At 41.6% G+C, this 20,199-nt stretch overlaps 2 protein-coding genes across 3 annotated transcripts in view; one reads left to right on the forward strand and one right to left on the reverse strand.

Moving 5' to 3' along the window:
- The window catches only part of CXHXorf58 (chromosome X CXorf58 homolog), a 41,335-nt gene extending 25,671 nt beyond the window's left edge, over positions 1-15,664 (reverse strand). Inside the window, 6 exon segments of the mRNA XM_053916975.1 lie at positions 2,470-2,529; positions 2,531-2,602; positions 8,841-8,952; positions 9,360-9,454; positions 10,916-11,015; positions 15,606-15,664. Of these exon segments, the coding sequence (XP_053772950.1) occupies positions 2,470-2,529; positions 2,531-2,602; positions 8,841-8,952; positions 9,360-9,454; positions 10,916-11,015; positions 15,606-15,664 (498 nt within the window).
- APOO (apolipoprotein O) overlaps positions 1-20,199 on the forward strand; it is an 87,934-nt gene that overhangs the window by 18,520 nt on the left and 49,215 nt on the right. The window contains exon 2 of one of the 2 annotated variants that reach the window (XM_053917613.1): positions 15,648-15,671. In XM_053917613.1, the coding sequence (XP_053773588.1) occupies positions 15,663-15,671 (9 nt within the window). In that variant the 5' untranslated portion in view covers positions 15,648-15,662. Of the gene's footprint in view, positions 1-15,362; positions 15,672-20,199 lie in introns of those variants that run through there. The other variant, XM_024569883.3, reaches the window with a different exon arrangement.

Genomic DNA, 20,199 nt, shown 5'->3' on the forward strand with positions numbered 1-20,199 from the left:
AGTTGGCACCCCCAAGCTCTACTTATTTCATGGTCCAATGCCCTAATCTTCTAGGTTAAGGCTTCAAGAGAAAACAAACAGAATTGGGGGTCCCTATGGCACTGTACTAATTTCACGTTTCATACTGAAGCAACTAGGTGAACAGTTATGACCATATATTATTATTATGAGCTAGAATTTTGGGATCCCTTGTTCCTTACAATGTGTAAAATAGGGTAATAGTAGTACCTACCTCTTAGGGTTGTTATGAGACTAAAAGGAGCTGGCATTACAGTTATGTGCCACATAATGATGTTTTGGTCAACAACAGACTACCTATATGACGGTTGTCCCATAATATTATAGTGGAGCTGAAACATTCCTATCACCTAGTGACATAGTAGCCGTTATAAAATCATAGCACAATGCATTACTCACACGTTTGTGGTGATGCTGTAGACAAACCCATGCACTGCCAGTGGTATGAAAGTATAGCACGTACAATTATAGTAGCAAGCTATGCCATCTCGGTTTATGTTAAGGAGCCATGTTGGACACCTTCCTTTAGTTTACCATCCTGTCACCAAGCCCCATTGCTTTTTACAACATTTTTTTATTGATTGGTTTTTTTTTAGAGAGAGAGGGGAAGGGGGGTGAAGGGGGAGAGAGGGAGAGAGAGAGAGATTGATTTGTTGTCCACTTATTTATGCATTTGTTGATTGATTCTTGTATGTGCCCTGACCGGGGATTGAACCTGCAACCTTGTTGTATCAGGACAACGCTCTAACCAACTGAGTTGCTTGGCCAGGGCCAAGACAGACTGCTTTTATTCTCTAATTATCTTTTACATCTCCAGCCTCACAGCCCTAAACCAAGATACCACCATCTCTCCTAAAATACGGCAGGAACCTCCAAACTAGGAGAAGGCTGTCGCTGTCCTCTAATCCACACGCTGCATTGCTGCCACATGGATCTCCTCACTCGTTAGATTCGATCACCTCATTACACTCACTGGACCAGCTTCTAGTCGCACACAGAATCAAAAATAAATAAATAAATACGCTACTATGGTCGAAAGCCCTGCTGGATGATCTCTTCCCAGCCCTCTGGCTTGACGACATGCCACACTCTCTGCACTCTCTCCTCCAGTCCACAGATCCGCTTTCAGGCCCTGCATCTCCTCTCGCCACAGCACCTTTGCCTTGAGTTTGCCAACTCCTCAGCCCCAGACTGAGGTTGTGACCCATTGTTGATCGCCTACCCATCAGCTATTTCTCACTTCTCCCTTTCTCCTGGAGCCCTGATTTTTTTTTCTAGGTATAGAACAGCAATATGCTCTGGGAAAGAGGGCCCCAGCACATGAACCATGACCCAGTTCTGACCAAGAGGGCCTGGGGGGAAGTCTGTTGGAGTCTTCTGGGGGAGAGTTTTCTTCATAAGATAAAGAGAAAAAGACTCAAGGAGTCTCCTTCCTGCCTTTGAATGTAGTTGAGAATGTGACAGTCATCTTGTTACCATGTGAAGGAAGCCAAGAGAACTGTAGAGAAGTTGACCCAGAACCCTGATGTCCATGAGCTGCTTGCTACGTTAGCTAGTCCAGGACCCTCCTATCCGGGGACTTGTAATATGGGACAATAAATATCCTTTACTGTTTAAGCCTCTTGTGGCTGGAAATATTCTGTTACTTGTAGCAGAAGGCACCCAAACAATAACAGGATCTTTATTATTAGGTAAATCCTTGTGCAGTCTCTTAGCACTATATATTTATTTTTGATTTTTTATTGAGATAAAATTTAGATAACATAAAATTCACCAATTTAAGCATTTTAAAGTATACAATTCAGTGGTTATTAGAAGTTCACATTGTTTGTCACCGCTATCTAATTCCAAAACATTTCCATCACACAGAAAAGTAACCCCACATTCTTTACCTATCACTCCCCAGACACAAAAAGCCACAGATTATATGATTCCATTAGTACGAAATCTCCAGAATGGGCAAATTCCGAGACAGAAAGCGGATTAGTGGTTGATAAGGGCTGCAGTGATGGAAGACCAAGGAGTGACTGCTTAATGGATGTGAGGTTTCCCTTTGGGATGACAAAAAGGTTCTGAAACTAGATGGTGGTAATGTTTGCACAACACTGTGAATGTACTTAATGCCACTGAATTTCACTTTAAAATGGCACATTTTAGCCCTGGCTGGGTGGCTTAGTTGGTTGGAGCATTGTCCTGATATGCCAAGGTTGTGGATTTGATCCCCAGTCAGGGCACATATAGGAATCAACCAACGAATAAATAAGTGAAACAACAAATTGATGTTTCTCTCTCTCAAAAAAAAAAATCAAGACATTAAAATTAAAAAACAAAACAGCACATTTTATATTGTGTACATTTTGCCACAATAAAAAATGTATGATTCTTGGAGGATAAGGTCAGGAGTCTTTTTGTTGTTGTTAGGTTTTCAATATACAAACCTAAATTCCTTACTTTCATGTGATCTTGCAGGGTGACAATGTCAGTTTCACCAGTTATTTCGAACTCCCAGGGGAAGACGTTCACCTTCCATAATGTGTTCATGAAACAACTTCTTCCCTATTAATTTGCAAGCATCAGTGGATACCTATAAATAGAATAGAAAATAGACTCTTAAAATAGTAGTATAATAGCAATAATTATTAGCACACACTTCACATATTTTTCTGGCAAATACATCAAATATTGTTCCTTTCTTCTAGCAGCTTGCTATTTAGCAAATGGATTATGTTTACAAAAATATTATACAGGGATTTTAAAAACCACTTAAAATTTGTCGCTATAACCACATCTACAGTTTGAAGATACAGCTAGAGGAGTAGCTGAGTCTACCATCTTCGAAGGATCAGTTTTTAAAAGATGTTTTTTACCCTTTGAAAAAACAAAACAAACCTATGGCGCCATTTGTGGTGTCCATGCATAGAACACTTATCTGGCTATTAAATAAGCTGGCCTAGGCACTGCAATGAAAGGTGTTACTGGGCCAACTCTCTTTTATGTGTTATCTCACATATGGCCTCTGAATGGAACCATGTATGTTTCAGATTGTTCACACCTCCCTCTCCTTCAGACTTTATTCTCAGGAGCCGAAGATTGGCAAACAAAGGGTTTTTTACATCTGGTACTCAAAGAAAGCACCCGAAAGGGCAAAGATAGAAAAACCAAAGAAAATACTGAGGCTCAAATCCCAGCTGGCTCTATCAGTACCAAACCCTTCCACACACATCTCTCCTTGTGCTAAGAGCTATACACAGACTGTGAGTAGAGCTTTAAGTACTCCCCACCCTCCTTCCCACTGCCCATAAGTCGTGCTGTCTCCTCCAACCCATATTTGTATTACATATCTGTGTTTCTGGCCACAAAGGATATGCTTATGTGAAAGGAGACTGGTGTAGATGAAATTTCAAATATCTTTTGATTCCAAATCAGTCTCTCTTTTCCTTTGTATCTCAAAGTATGGGAACTCTGTGTTATACAATGCTGATATAAGACCATAGAGGAATGATTGAGATAGGATTGAAACTCAGAATCTGTTCTTTTCACTGAACACACAATACAACAGCAAACCTGTTGTATTTTCTATCCCAATTCTCACTTTTGTTATCTACAATAGTCTTTTTTCTTTTTATTCTAAAGCTTAGAACACAGACATACATGAAAAATGAAAGAAAATACATGGTGGGACAAAAGTAGGTTTATAGTTGTGAGTATGCAAAACACAGTCTATTCTCGTATAATTATTTATTAATTATTGTATTATTTTTCTTTTTAAAAAAGATTTTATTTATTTTTAGACAGAGGGGAAGTGAGAGAGAAAGAGAGGGAGAGAAACATCAATGTGTGGTTGCATCTCGCATGAGCCCTACTGGGGACCTGGCCCACAACCCAGGCATGTGCCCTGACTGGGAATTGAACCTGTGACCCTTTGGTTCACAGTCCGGTGCTCAATCCACTGAGCCACACCCTCCAGGGCTATTGCATTATTTTTCCATGCAAACAACTGTAAACCTACTTTTGCCCCACCCTGTATTCAAATGGTTGTGTGTAGTTTTATTCTTAATGTAATAAATTAAAAGGACAGAAATAGTTTACCAAAAATGTGATGGAACCTTCCTTTAGGCAGATTGTTTGTGTTTTTCATTTCATTAGTTTCTTTATACACTATGCATCTAAACAAAAGGCAGTAGTGGCACGTATCTCCATTATGCTTTCTTGCAATTAATTTTCTGTGGGTTCTAATTAGCCATTCCCACAGGGACACTAGAGGTAAAAACAAATAGTTACACACTAAAGAGGTCTGAAAAACCACTTAATTTCTGTTTTGAGCATTTCTTTGGATATTATTATATTTTACTTTAGATCAAGTTATTTGAAAAGGTATTTCTTGTTAGTTCCTCCAAACTCCACTGCACTCAGCCATCAGCACCAATCTCACCACGCCCCAGATTCTTTATTTGTACAGGGCCTCACGGAGGCCCATCCTAGTCTCTGAGGCAGAAAACCCTCTCTTGGCAGCACAAGGCAGTTTTGCTGCCCTCTTGTGACAGAGGTTTGAAAAAAGTTTGCCCTCCAATGGCCAAGATATTCTTTCTCATACAACTTCCCTGTATGGCCAAATTCAGGAAAGTCCTTCTGGATAGGAAGAGATGGGAAAGAAGAGCCCAGTTCCCCCAGAAAAGGGAAGGGCGAAAAGTAGGCAAGGATTCCAGGATAGCAGCTAATAGGACTAGGATTCAAGAGGCAGGTCCCTTTCTTAGTGGGGGACTCAAAGGGTCAGAGGGGGGTATCTGTAAATTTGACACCTCCCCTGATACCTGGCATCCATGTGGCCCAGAAGCCCCCACAGCCTGTGCCTACTTGCTGGCTTAGATCCATACTTGGACTTATCAAGTTACTCTAATATCTCAAGTCTCATCCCTGCCACTGGACATTCTCACTCACCAAGGTAGTAACGAGTAGCATCTCTGCACAGGAACAGGTTATTGGTTTGAAATAGTTCAATTATATACAGGCTCAGAATTAATCAAACCACCATAACTGCATTAGAATGTGCACAATACGCAGAGAAGGATTCAAGTCTCAGTCCTGTGCTTGACAAGCCTCCCCGAGTTCACCTTTTTCAGAGGAAAATGGGAATAACATGTTATCAGGAGGCCATATAAGAGAACATATTTAGTGGGTTTCCTGACTCGGGAGTGGGTAAGAGCCTGAGCTCTGGAGTCAGGCTCACTGAGTTTTGATGTCATGTCCTCCACTTTCTAGTTATGAGACCTTAGGCAAGTTACTTAGTTTCTTTAAAATGAAGATAATAACAGAATCTACAGTCTACAGTTTAGGAGAATTAAATAATAATGCACATAAAACGTGTAACATCATACTTGATAGTGCTCAATAAGGGCAGCTATTATTAATACTAATGTTTTTCCTTTTCACATAAATGCACAATCCTCAAGAAGAATGGGATCTTCAATTTAAAATAACAGCTATTAAATGTTAAAGAACTGTCAGTTACCCAGAGGCATTCCAGGCTATGGTGGGGGCACCTTTAGAACAGTGCTCATCCTACTATATTGCGCCTAGGATCACCTGGGCATCTTGTTAAATGGCAGATGCTGATTCGGTGGGTCTGGGGTGGGGCCCAAGAGTCTGAATTTTTAATAAGTTCCAGGGGATGCCAGTGTTGTGGGTCTGCAGACCACACATTGAGTAACAAAGCTTTAGAATATTCTAAATATAGTTGGTGGACTAACTACAGTGACAACCCTCTGTAAATAAGCATTACTCTGAAAATAGATTATTGAAGTAGATAACTGAAATGAGATCTCTTTTTTATACACGTGGCTATCCAATTGTTCTAGCACCATTTGAACTGCCTTTGTACCTTTGGTGGAAGTCAATTGGCCCTGGCTGGTGTAGAGCAGTGGATTGAGTGCCGGCCTATGAACTGAAAGGTCGCAGGTTTGATTCCCAGTCAGGGCACATTCCTGGGTTGCAGGAGAGCAGGTCCCCAGCTGGGGGTATGCAAGAGGCAACTGATCAATGTATCTCTCGCACATTGATGGTCTCCCTTTCTTTCTCCCTCCTTTCCCCCTCTCTAAAAATAAATAAAATCTTTAAAAAATCAATTGATCATCTTTGTGTAGGTCTATTTCTGAATTTTCTATTCTATCTCATTGATCTCCATGTCTGTCTTTACATTATCACTATACTGTTGGGATTACTGTGGCTTTTTAAATCCTGAAATCAGGTAGTGTAAATTTTCTAACTTTGCTCTTCTTCTCCAAAGTTTCTTAGGCTATTCTACACCTTTTCACTTGTTTTTGCTTTTGTTTTTGTGTGTGTATGAGTACATGAAAGATGCTATTGGAAAACAATAAGGAAATGAAACTAGAAATAGCAAGAGAAACAAAAGAAAAGCTGGAATGACAACAACAATCTGTGAAACAACCCTCTTTCATAAGTGAACTTAGATTAAACATCTGAATGGACTAAAACGGACTTATTTCTTTCATATTAAGAAATAAGTTAACTTAGGAAAGTAGGATCAGTTTGCTAAAGACACAATGTGTACATTCAAAGAGCAGAGGGGTTGAGTAAACTTATAGGGAGAAACATTCCTCTTCTATCAACCATTAATCCAAGGGTTACCAGAGTTTGTTTTGAAACTGAACTAAAGGGAAAAAGGAACCCTAAATTGTTCTCTCCAAATCGGGTAGTCCTAATCATTTAAAACCCTTATAATGTTTAGTGAAAAACTCAAGCTGAATGGTATGATCGCATTTTTATAATAAAAAAAATTTAAAAATATATTTGTGTATGTTTTCATGGGGAAAAATAAAGGATATGTAGCACACTATTAACAGTAATCACCCCAGGCGAGTGAAAATTGCAGCACAGTAAAGAAAGGCATATTTTCCTTTAAAAAAAATCTCTGTGCTATTTTCTCTTTTAAACAGTTACTTTGTAATCTAAATAAAAATATAAGTTATTATACAGCATTTTTATGAGTTTTAATACACACACAGTGCTTTCCAGTCACGGCGTCCAAGCTTCTCATTTGCTCCAGCCTGGGGACAGCAGGGGCCTCCAGGAGCTGACCCAGGAGATTTCCAGTTCCTGGAAAGGCCCCATTATATAACCTCAGAAAAGCAGCAATTGATGATATTTTACAGGGCCAACTCTGAGCTTATTCTGTAGATAAATGTGGCATGAACGTAAAATAAACATCTACTTTGCATTTGAAGTCATCCTATATAAATGAACATATATTAATGTTTCTGAAACACTACATTTCACATGAAAACACATAATCCATTTGCTACATTTCTGAAACTGAGCTAAATTTTCTCTGACATTGCCTGAGAGCAGGAAAAAAGCAGTCTCTTTTCCTTTTTTAATATTCTTCAGAGAATAAAGGCTACACATGCTGGATCTGATCAGACACTGCCAGGCTGTGTGGTCTCCTATCCGCAATTCATGCCAGTACTGATTATTTCAGATGGGCCATACTTTTCATGTAAAATATTTCCAAAAGGCTACAGAAACATAACCTTTGATTTATGGCTTATAAAATGCTAGATATGAGAATGCACACTTTTTTTTTTACTCAATTATAGTCACATATAAGGGTCAAAGGAGTTAACCCTGCGTTGTAGATCCTTGCTATTAAAAATGTGGCCTGTGGACCAGAAGCACTGGCCACACCTGGGAGCTGGTTAGGCTCAGTCCATCCCAGATCTACTGAATCCGCAACTGCATTTTAAACAAGATCCTCAGGTGATTCCTCTGCTGTAGACAGAATTTTGCTGAATATTCATGAAACTTGAAAGTATAAGAACTCACATAAAACAGAACAAATATTTTAAAAGCTCATTTCTGACAGTCCAGCATGGCTTTTCTAAATATGCAACCAGGACTGAAGAAACAATGATAAAGTGTTGTTAGACAAAACTGCATCAAATGTTCTGCATAATTTTTAAAAGGATCTTATTTATTTATTTTTAGAGAGGGGAAGGGAGGTGGAAAGAGACGGAGAGAAGCATCAATGTGTGGTTGCCTCTCACACTCCCCGCCCCAGGGACCTGGCCCACAAGCCAGGCATGTGCCCTGACTGGGAATAGAACTGGTGACCCTTTGGTTCGCAGGCCAGCATTCAATCCACTGAGCCACACCAGCCAGGGCTGCATAATTTTTTAAAAAAGATTTTATTTATTTATTTTTAGAGAGGGGAAGGGAAGGAGAAAGAGAGGGAAACATCAATATGTGGCTGTCGCTCGCGCTCCCCCTACTGGGGGCCTGGGTCACAACTCAGGCATGTGCCCTGACTAGAAATCAAACTGGTTCCCCTGCCGGCACTCAGTCCCCTGAGCCACACCAGTCAGAGCTGTTCCGCATAATTTTAAAGCTGTGACTAATAGACCACATTAGTCTGTTAAAGGGGTGGACACAAGTACATTTACAGTTGAGTATGTGAAACGCAGAGCTTATTCTTGTATTATTATTTATCAATTATTGTACTATTTAATATTATTAACCTATTTTTGCCCACCCCTGTATTAACAAACCAAAATTTTAATACAAAGAATATTGGTGGGTATTTTCTAAGGCCTTATATAAGTAATTATTTCAAATATTTTTTAGCTAATAAACAGAAACACTTTGAAACATATGCTTAAAAAAAAACACTAACTGCCTGCTGGGATGTTTAATGGTGAAATAATTTAGTCTGTATACTTAAATGCAATTCAGATACTTCATATCTGCATTATGATGTTAAGAATTATAAGAAGCTAAATTAACATAAAATGTACATTGTGAAACATCACCTTGCTTGACTACTTTAACATATTTTTCCCACTGAAATATTTGTAACCCTGGCCTCCGGCAGGAATGAAAATTTTAAACACAATAAAAGGTGGAAATGTTTCACCACTCAATCTGAAAGAAAGAACAAAAATTTGTCATTTGGCATCAGGTTTGGGACTTCTCCCCCTTGTACTTAAGATATTTCACACAGTTTCTTGCATGCAGGGTAAAGGCTATGCCACAGCACGGAGAAAAACTGGTAATGAAGTGGATTACAGAAGATGAAAGAGCCACACTTACGTGTGTGTGTCACAACTATTCTCATGTGTATGTCAGACTGGACACGTCATGGGAGATGAGAGCCACTCTCAATGCAACTTTTGGCCTGTCATGCCTCAGTTTCTTCCCATAATAAATGTAAGTAAGAACACATTTACTTTGTAATTATATACTGAGAAGTGAGGATGACTTAATAAACTTCTAAGATATCTTCACATTAACTAAGTACTTTTTGAAATAAAGCAGCATAGAAACATCACCTGAATCTAATTTTACACTTCATACTAGGATCTTTCACAAGCTCAGCCTCTACGGGTCTCACATTCTTTAGTATTTCATGTGCCACACAATATTCCTGAAATAGATGATGGTGCTATAAATGGAAGGTGGTACCCTAACTAGATGCAATTTACTCAAAATAACAGAGGTGGCATGATAAAGTGAACAGTACATCAGACTTGAAGTTCTGAAGACTTGGGTTCTAGTCTTGGCTTCTCCGCTTATCATCCGTGTAGCCTTGAGTCAGTTACTTCATCCTTTTGGCTTCCAAGTTTGGGTATGTGTTCCTCCTCGAGATCCCAGGCACTGTTCTTTCCCTATGACACTTCTCACAATGTATTGCAATCGACTATAAACTCCTTTGTGTCTCCTACTAGACTGCAAGCTTAATGAAGTTAAGAGCAGTGTTGTCATTTTTTTTATTGCTGTGTTCCCAGTATCTAGTATACTGCCTGGAACACAGCAGGAGCTTAACCAGTATTTAATATTGAATGAATCACTGTAAAATGACGATAATAGTTCTGTTACTACCTCTTAAGCACATTTTACACACCACATACTACGTTAGGTGCCTTATTCACATAACCTTATTTAATCCTTATAATTCAGCAATATTATTTGAATATTATTCCCATTTTACAGATGAGCAGGCTGAGGCTCTGGGAGTGTCTGTAACTTGTCCAAAGGCATATGGGTAATAAGTGGGGAAGCCAGGATTCAAACCTTGATTTGTTTGACTTTAAAGCCCCCACTTTTACCTCCATATGACCCTGCCCAGCATTTATGCCTGTGACAATCACATAAAAATGTACGCCAAAGGGCTTTTAAAATGGCAAAGCATTATCAATGTAAGGTAGTAACTTGAAGCATTAGGTTAACAGATAGAAAAAAGAATTAATTTCCTTCTTTCTGTTACTAAAAGAATCTAAAATTATAACAAAACCAGTACCATGATACTTACATACAAGTTCCGTATGTGAAGACAATGGACGATGAACCTGCAATGTCACCACTTTACCTGGGTGGGTTTTCTCTGAGGGATTCTGCTTTCACTGACATCAGAAAGGGGTCTGTGGGTCAGACGGTGAAGAAGTGTACACATTGCTCAGACTTGATGATTTTTTCAGAGGGGCTAAAATTCCCTCAATGTGACTATTGCTAATTATAGACTATTGTAATCATGGGTGATTTTAGTAGGACACTATTTGGTACTGTACCAGGGAAGTCTTAATATTCTTCCAGGGTTGCCAGAGTTGGTTTTTTGGGGGGGGCAGTGGGGGTATGCATTTTTTTACTCAGATAGGACCATACTACTCATACTGTTCTGCACTTGCCTTTTTCACTAACACAGTATCTTGGCTATCTTTCTACTGCAGATTCATATGCAAGGCTTCAAGGTTTAACACCATGAAAGCACCAACACTTATTTAACCAGCATCACATTGATGAACATTATACGGTTTACTTTCTTCACTGTTGCAAACGATACTGCAGTGAAATTAAATCTGTCAGACAAAACGAAAAGCAAAATACATACCGTTATACAAATTGTGTGCTTTAGGAGATAAAATATTCTTTTGTCCATATGAGATAGCCAAGCTCTTTGTATCATTAGAGCTGCAGTATCTCTCTGACTTCTGAGAGAAAAAAAAAGAGGTTAGGATCTGTGAAGTCGTTTTCATTTTCCTAAAATCTTAGGGAACTCTGAATTTATGCTTCCTCCTCCTGCACCTCCCCCTCCCCCACCGTGAGACTAACCTAATGAGGAACATTTGGATGTGGCAATTGGAACTGGTCATTTGCAAAATCCAGTTAGAATGAGGATATGAAATACTTGAGAATATTTCCCTTAAGATTAAAAAACCATCCTGGCTAAACTTTATCATCAAAAGGTATGGGGGTATGTGTGTATATATAAAATATTGTAAATAACACGTGATGGGACAAACTTATTTTCTAAAACCATCCATGACCTAAAATGATTCCACTGTAGTTAGTTCTTAAAAACACTGTCCAACTAGTTCGAATACTAAGAAAATAGAATGTGGACTCATCGACATTTACAGTAGGCTGAATTCTCTTGAAGGAGCAGATGCCCATGCCCTAGGAAAGAAACTCCTTTCTGATCTATGCTTGAACCAGGTTCAGCCCAGACAGGTCAGAGAATTATTTTGTGAACTAGCAGGTCACAGGGATCTCCCTCTCCCCAACCCCCCAACCCTGTCATTGCCCCTCACAGGACTACATGCAAGGAGAGATATTCCTGTATAACGTCACCATCACTGTTGGCTGGCAAAATGCGGGCTACAACGTGTAGAGTAGAAAAAGCCTGGAGTACGGGAAAAATCCTTTGAATCTGAGCCTATGCCATTATTAGCTGTCTAACCTTCTACAAACCACTTACCTTGTCCCAGTTGCTGCTTCCTCACGTATAAAATGTAATAAGACTGCTTCACAGAGTTGTGTCAGGATCAAAGAGATGTGAGTTAACATGCTTTGTAAACTATGAAATACTATAATTATAATAATTATTCAATTCAAAAGTAATTTTAAAACACACACAAACCCTATAATTTTCAAAACAAGAAGTGTTTGATGTTACCTGGGTAAATACCGCATGGAAACTGTTCAGTTGTGGAAAATGATACAAGGTGAAAGATGGCTACTCACAGCGGTGCTTCCTTTTTCTTCTCAATACTTGGCAAAATCACTCTGCGGCCTTTTACCCAGCGTGGATGAACTGATTTTCGAGCACCAGTAATTGCTGCCTTTGAGAAATGGTTCATCTTTCTTCTAACAAAGTACTCTGAAAGTATATAAATTAAGCATTTGAGGTCATAATCTGTATTATTCCGCTGGATGAGATTCAAGTATCATCTGCTCATTGCACTAATTCCAGAGCCCCTTAAAAAGGAAAGTTGAGTGTATCTCTTAATATTGCTTACAGTTTTACAGTCTTTGTGTACTAAAAATATTATGAGGGATATGGGAAAGATAAGGGGATCTTTCCAATCACCTTCTCACTGGTCTCCCTGTCTCCAGGCTCTTTGTCCTTTTTTTCTTTCTCCACACTGTAGCTGGAGTTAACTTTTTAGATCAATAATCCAACCTTGTCACTCCCCAACTTACAATCTTTCAGGGACACCTCATTTCCTCCTAGCTGAAGTCTAGAGTCTTTGGAGTGCCGTTGAAGCCTTTTCACAATCTAGCTCCATTCTCTCTTTCAAATCTCAAAATACCACCTTTCATTAGCATTCCTCTCTATGCTCTGTGAGAACAAGAACTTCTTGCCAAAATCAGTCAATGTTTTACAATTCTGGGCTGCTGATCATGCCACATCCTCTACCTGGAACGACTTCCCTGCCACCAACAAACATCGATTCATTCTTGAAGTCCCCAGCTAATTGATGCCTCTTTTCTTAAGTTTTCCACTTTTTTACAGAACTGCACATTCCTGTCTCCAAGGTCCCATAATACTGTTATGTTTTCCATATACGTTACTTCTCATATTGCATCATAATTTGTTTTCTTGGCTGTCACTAAACCAAGCTCATTGAGGGGAGGAGGCACCTTGCTAACTATGGAATCCTCAATGCCTAGCAGAGTGGAGGACTTTTACATGCTAGTCTAAAAAATTTCCACCCCGATTTTGTCATGATATAGCTATGAAACTTTGGTCAAGTCCTCTAACCTCTCAGTAGCACAGTTCCCACCTTGGTAAAGTGAGAGAGTGTGTACTAAATCATCTGGTTCCATCTCTGGAATGCATCTTTGATGCACTGCTGTAATTTGGATGCAGTTCCCAAATTCTTGGTTACTGCTTAGTCTCTTCCACTAAACCAGGGGCTCTTTGTCTCTTCTTTTGGTGTCATGGACCTCTATGGACACACTCCTTCGAAGAACTGTTTTTAAAAATGCATAGCCCCGCCCAGTGTGGCTCAGTTGGCTGCAGTGCCATCCTGTAAACCAAAAGGTCGCAGGTTAGATTCCTGGTCACAGTACACGCCTGGGTTGCTGGTTCCCTCCCTAGTTGGGGTGCGTAAGTTTCTCTCTCACATTGGTGTTTCTCTCCCTCCCTTCCCCTCTCTCTAAAATCAATAAGCATGTCCTTGGGTGAGGATTAAAAAAGTAAAAATGCATAACATAAAATAGAGAGGATTACAAAAACCTTCAATTACATTGAAATCATTGTTGCAATATTTAATAAAAACAAAATTATAGAAACATGTGCTTTCTTTATGCATTAAATGAGAGCTCTAATCACTACTGTACTTGCAAAGTGGTAACGAGTAGGAATGATATCTAAAGAAGTCTTCCATGGCTATAACATGATATGAAGATATCTGTGCTTTCTTTTTTTTTTTTAAAAAAAAAAGAAAGATTTTATTTATTTATTTTTAGACAGAGGGGAAAGGAGGGAGAAAGAGAGGGAGAGAAACATCAGTGTGTGGTTGCCTCTCACACACCCCCTACTGGGGACCTGGCCTGCAACCCAGGCATGTGCCCTGACTGGGAATCGAACTGGAGACCCTTTGGTTCGCAGGCCGGTGCTCAAACCACTGAGCCACACCAGCCAGGGCTCTGTATTTTCTATTGATGGCAAAGTCACAGGTACTGCTGATAGTACTGTGGTTTGTTGCCTACACTACAATTGAAAGAAATGCTAAAGTTCAATTCGAGGTTAGTAAAAAATAAAGTTGTAGTTCTTCCCCATCTGACTTCATATACCCCCCGAATTAAGAACTCCTGCCCTGATTTACCACTATACTTCACATTTTTATATACATATGACATTCCATTCCTAATGCAGAGTCTTCAGAGTCTTCTCAATATTTCTCCTTAGGAATGTGGATGGGGGTGGCTTGGAATATACAATTCACTTGAGAAGGAGACAAGCAGCCCTGAACATCTGGGAGCTGGCCGGACACTCGCAGCTGGGCTCTGGTATTAGGTGGCTTCCTAACGACACCTAATTCAGAGCAAAGCTCTGCTCCCTTGAACTTGCCCCCAAATCATGCAACCAAGCCCAAATCCTATAATAAATCTTCCTAATACCCTCTTTCCCTCTCAGCAATGAGAAAAGAAACAAACCCAGCTTGTTCAACTACAGAGGTGTTCCAAATGGTCTTTGGCTGGTGGACACCACCACACAAACCTCCCAAATCTTCTAGATGGCCGCCTGGATGGGTTTATACGTTCTACGGTGTTAGAGCATGAAATACAGAATGAAATATCAAACACACCTCCATTATAACACACTATAACAATTATTTAGGTGAGATCACAGTCTTTAAACGCAGACGACCTAGGTTTGGATCTTGGCTTCCCACCCCTCTGTGTGGCTTTGTACAAATTACTTCTCTATGCCTCAGTTTCCTCGGATTGGGAATAATCATGTCCACCGACTTCGGTTGTTGAAAAGATTAGATAAATATGTGTAAGGAATTAGGACTGATCTGGGCACATAGTAAACGCCATGGTAGAGCTTACTATTCTTGTCAGTAAGGTAATTGTCATTATTACTATTTCTACTAGTATTAAGGGACAAACATTTGATTCCTAGTTAGGGACATACACTTAGGTATATCGAAAAGAAAACAAAAGGTCAGGGCCTTTGCACTCTAAAGGATGTAGCAAATTTAAACAAATTTAAGACCTCAGAAACTTCAGCCCACGGTAAAAAAAAAAAAAAAAAAAAACCCTGAAAACCTTTTGGAAGGTATATCCAGGTTCCAAACTCGGCGGTTTCCTGCTCCGAGGCTTTCCAGGCCGCCGCCCAAGGTCCAACGGGCGCCCCCGCGCGGTGGCCTAGCGCACAAATTCTCAGCCAACGCCACTGGCGCCGAATCCAGGCGGCGAAAGATGATTCCCAGTGACGCTAGTCCTCCCGCGCCTCCCTTCTCACACCGCTCGTGCCGCCCACACCAAGCTGGCGGTTTCTGGACGCCTAGCAACCGTCGGCGCAGGGGCGGAGCCTCCGGGAGGCGGGGCTTGAGTTCTCTAGCCGCGCGAAGCTCGACGCGCCGCAGCTTATCGCCACGCGTCGCAATTTAGCGCCACGCGCCGCAGATTAGCGCGACGCGCCGCAGCTTAGCGACGTCGCTTCTAGCCGAGGCTTCCAAACTAAGCTTTCGCGAGATCACCTTGGCGTTTCGCTTTCGCCCGCAACGCGGCCCACCTGCGGTCGGAAGAATCAGGGCCCTATCCGGCCGCCGTAGTCGCCTCACTGTAGTGGGCGGGGCCTAGGCCGGGGTGACCCCTCCGGAGCCGCCGCTGCCAGCGACATGTTCAAGGTGAGAGCGTGGAGTCGGGTCACAGTTGTCACCGCTCCCTCCCAGCCTCCCGGAGCCCTTCCCGCGCTCTCCTGGGCCTCTCTGGGGACCAAGCCCTGCTCACCGCGAGGCTTTTCTCGCCTCCAGGCCGGTTGCGTCTTGGTCCGGCGGTTCATTCACCTGTCCGCTTGGAGCCGGCGGTTGCCGGGTGGAGGCGTGAGACTCTGGGGTGCGTGGGTGGGGCCATTAGGGTCGTACTCTCGTGAATAAAACATTTTTAAAAATTCAAGTAACCCCCCAAATATCCACCCTCTTCCCCCTGTTGCCCTCTTGGGTTTGTGGGTAGGGTGAGGCCATCTCCGGGTACTGCGGGGTTCGGCTTTGGTTGCCTGGTAGGGTCAGGTTTCAGAACCTAGTGTGCGAATGGGGGAGGGCCACCCACTTGAGAAGCAGTTGCAGGATGTGGGGGTTGCTGGCACTGGAGTGGCTGGGTTGAGGGGGTGGGAAGCTGGAGCTTGCTCCTGTCCTTAGTGAACGTTATTTCGTAGGGACAAGTTGACCTCTTTACGTTTTATTAGTTCGTGTCCTTTGAAAGAAATGGACTTGTACAGTGAATACTTCGAAAATCTTCATTTTAACACGAAGTTATTTTTCTACTACTTAAAAAAGTAAATGGTAGTTTCTATCATGAAAAACAAGCTACCAGAAATTACTCTGCAAGAAACGTAACACCGATAAAATAATGCTAATGAAATTTCAAAAAAACTACTCAAAAGTTTTGTTGAGGCCCCTGCAGTGTATGTACTTGGGGCACATTAGTACAGGCTATAAAAATCAGAACATAGATTTCACCTTCCAATCCTGGCATTGCCACTTTCTAGCTGTGTGACCTTGAGCAAGTCACTTAACTGCTTTGTACCTGTTTTCTTATTGGTGAAAGTGGGGGAATAGCACATGCCTCATAGGGGTGTTATACAGAATAAATAAGTATGTGTAAAGCACTTGGAACGGGCTCTGGCACATAGAAATACCATCTGGGCATTCGCTTTTATTTCGTCTTCAGGCAGCTCCCAGTTTAGTCAGGATGACAGATCCCATAAGCAACGTGCATTCACTTGATTCATTTGCGTGGAACACCCATTATGTGCTAGAAGCTCAGCTCAGTTTTAGAGTTGCAACGACAAGGGACATACTGTGATCAGTTTACATGGGTATCAACAATGTACTGTGGTAGTAAAAAAGAAGAGCAGTATCTTCTCTGCCTAACCAGGGGTTCTTATCCTGAGGACCACAGCCCCTCAAAAGTATCTGGAGAGAATCCTGGGAGACGCTGATTTCTGATGGGAAAAAAAATCATCTTTATTTTCACCAATCTCCAAATGAAATTTAGCAATTTCTTCACTTATAAATGTAAGCAACTGTCTTATTTATCTATTGCTGGAGAAAAAACCACTGCAAGCCAGTGCCTTAAAACAATGATTTGTCCTTGCTATCCATAGTTTGGCTGGGTAGTTCTGCTGGTGTTCCCCCAGCAGCTGAATTCAGCTGGCGGCTACACTACAGGGTGGTCTTACTCCCATGTCTGGGGGCTTGGTACCCCTCAGTGTGCCTAAGTTGGGCTTCCTCACATGGTTACTGGGTTCCAAGAGAGTGAGTCCCAATATGCAAATTTACCTGCTTGCATCACATTTCCTGATGTCAAGACAAGTCACCTGGCCAACTCCAGTGTCAGTGTGGTGGGGGATTACATGGATATGAGGAGGTGTGCTGTGGTTCACTAGGACCCATTAATTAATTCTTAAAAACATATAATCTTTATTATATTTCTTTCCGTTATCATTCTGTCCCCTTGTACCCTGGCCCTTTGTACCCCCTCCCCCCAGCAGTCACCACACTGTTGTCCATCTCCCTGAGTCCTTTTTCCTTTTGGCTCAATCCATCCACCCCCTAACCTCCCCCCGACTAGCTGTCATCTGTTGGGACCCATTAAATAATAAGCTACCACAGCAACAAATGAGTTGTGTTAGCAGTACCTGTCACCAGTAAAAGTGCAAGACCAGTGCAAGTCACAGACATTTTCACATCATATTACGGTTGTTGCAGATGTCATTTACGTTCATCACTACTTCAAAGTTACAGTAATTACAGGACTCACTGTTAGATCTTTTTCTTTAATGACCTAATAAATAACATATTACTATATCAGATTTTGGATTTTAAAATATTTTTTATAACTATTGCAATATCATTGGTATTTTAGGCAATTAGATGCATTACTTTGAGAAGGGGTCCATAGGGCTCACCAGGCTGCTAAAGCAGTCCATGGCACAAAAAGGCGAGGAACCCCTGGGGGCTTCAGGAGAGGCTTCACAGTGGAGACATTGAAATTTAGTTTTGAAAGGCAAATAGGAGTCCCCGAGGTGGATGGACTGGGAACAGCACTGGTACTCTACTGGCGGAAGTGCCATTAACTCAGTTCTGCTGTGTCAGGGGAAAGATAGAGTGAGCTGAAATGATTGAAACATGTAGTTGGAGTAGAAAAGATGCAAGAAACCTTGGAGAACACCAAAATGCAAGGAGTAGGCTGAGGAAGAGGGGAGGCCAGAGATGTTCAAGAAGCAACTTTTGAGAAGTAGACGAATAAGAAGAGTGATATTTCGAACACTCCAGGAGGAAAGTTTCAGGCAGGACAGGCTATGTTAGGTTGTTTTCAGCTGGGAAAACCCAATTGCTTAGATAGTAAGGGAAATTGTGTCACAAAGTCCAGAGGAAGGGTGGACTCCTGTGGGTCAACATTGTCATCAAGGGCCCTGTCTCTTGGCTTTCAACAGTAAGATTGGTTCCCCTGTGGTTGCAAGGTCACTGCCTATAACACATGCTTTCCCATTCACTAGAGCAGGGGTGTCAAACTCATTTTCACCGGGGGCCACATCAGCCTTGCAGTTGCCTTCAAAGAGCCAAATGTAATTTCAACTCCTTAACAGTTAAGGAGTAGTTACATTTATACAGTCCTAAAACTATTTTGGCCCTTTGAAGGCAACCGCAAGGCCATGTGGTCCCCGGTGAAAATGAGTTTGACACCCCGGCACTAGAGCAAGAGAGAGGACAAGATTCCCATGCTTGGATTATGCTCTTCCTTCAGTCTGATCTGACCAACTTAGGTCAGGTGTCTGCCCCTGACCCTTTACGAGTCATGACCCTTTAGTGGCTAGGAGAATGCTATGCTCTGATTGGCTTAGACACAGGATCATATCCAGATAGGGTCAATTCACCTTAATCACAGGGGAGGGAAATGAATTTAGGAACTCAGTGGGGAATGGAGACTGGGTGCGCAACCAACAATGTCCATTACAGAAAAATGAGTTCAATGAGTGTGGAGAAGTATTCATCGATTTGGGCAATTTGGAAAGCTCTCATGATACATGTAGGTTTACTAATGGAAGTGAAAGCCGGATTAACATGGTTGGTGACTGAGAGAAGTGTGAGTATGTACAATGGTTGATAAGCTTGACTGTCAAGAGAAGGAGAGAGAATATGCCGCCAGAGGGACGTGATGGGTCAAGATTCTAGAGTTGTTTTCTGGTTGTTGGAGTATTCAAGATGTGGCAGTGTTTATGGCCTAGGGAGTATGGGGAGGGATCTTTTACAAGAGAGTTCCTCAGCTTTCAAAGGAGGAGAGATCGCCCCTCCCTCCTGTGAGGTGAAAGGAGAGGGATGGGATTGTGGACACTGGTTCTCATCTGGATGGTACCACCCCTTCTGAGTACTTGAGGAGTTCTTCACATCTTTAGTTTAGTTGTGTCGAGCATTTACATACTGAAATATAATTCTTACACATCTTTCCTTTTTGTTCTCCATTATGTTGCCTTCAAATCAGCCTGCTGGTCACTTTTATTGGACTTAACGCATGTAACTGGGTGATGAATTTTATTCAAGCATAGCAAAAGAGTTACTTTAAAAATATGTCATAAAATGGTGGTGTTAGGTCTGGGTGTCGAGAACCAGTGCTTCCCAAACTGTAATGTGCGTGCGACTCTTCCTAAAATACAGCTTCTGATTCAGTAGGTCTGAAGTGGGGCCTCAGATTTGTCCATTGTTAACAAGGTTCCTGGGCCATACGGATGCTGCTGCTCCCCCATCGTACTTTTAATATCAAGAACTGAGGCAAATTGACAGACGAATGGTTTCTTGTGTTTTCATGTCAGTAGTTTTATGAGTGTGGTGGAATTTGGAAGAGGCACTGAGCAAGGAACAAAAAAGATATGTGAGGGGCTTTGAGGGCTCTGCTGAGTGCTGCTAGGGCAGGTCTGTCATGAGTGCAGCTCAGGAGTGGGGACAGAGCAAATGGTAGGCTCCATCTGTGTTTGTGAGTTATCAGCTTGGATCAGCTAGGACTGGAGGACACAGGAGTTGATAATATAGGTGTTGGCAGAAAAAGTACAGTGTGTGTGACTAGTTATGTGCAGACACCATTAAAATATTTGAACTGTAACCGTTGTTTTGATTTAGCTATTCATCTTCACGTCAGTAGGGGGCACTGCAGGATTAA

This window comes from Desmodus rotundus, chromosome X (genome assembly GCF_022682495.2).
Source record: "Desmodus rotundus isolate HL8 chromosome X, HLdesRot8A.1, whole genome shotgun sequence".
In the NCBI taxonomy this organism is placed as follows: Eukaryota; Metazoa; Chordata; class Mammalia; order Chiroptera; family Phyllostomidae; genus Desmodus; species Desmodus rotundus.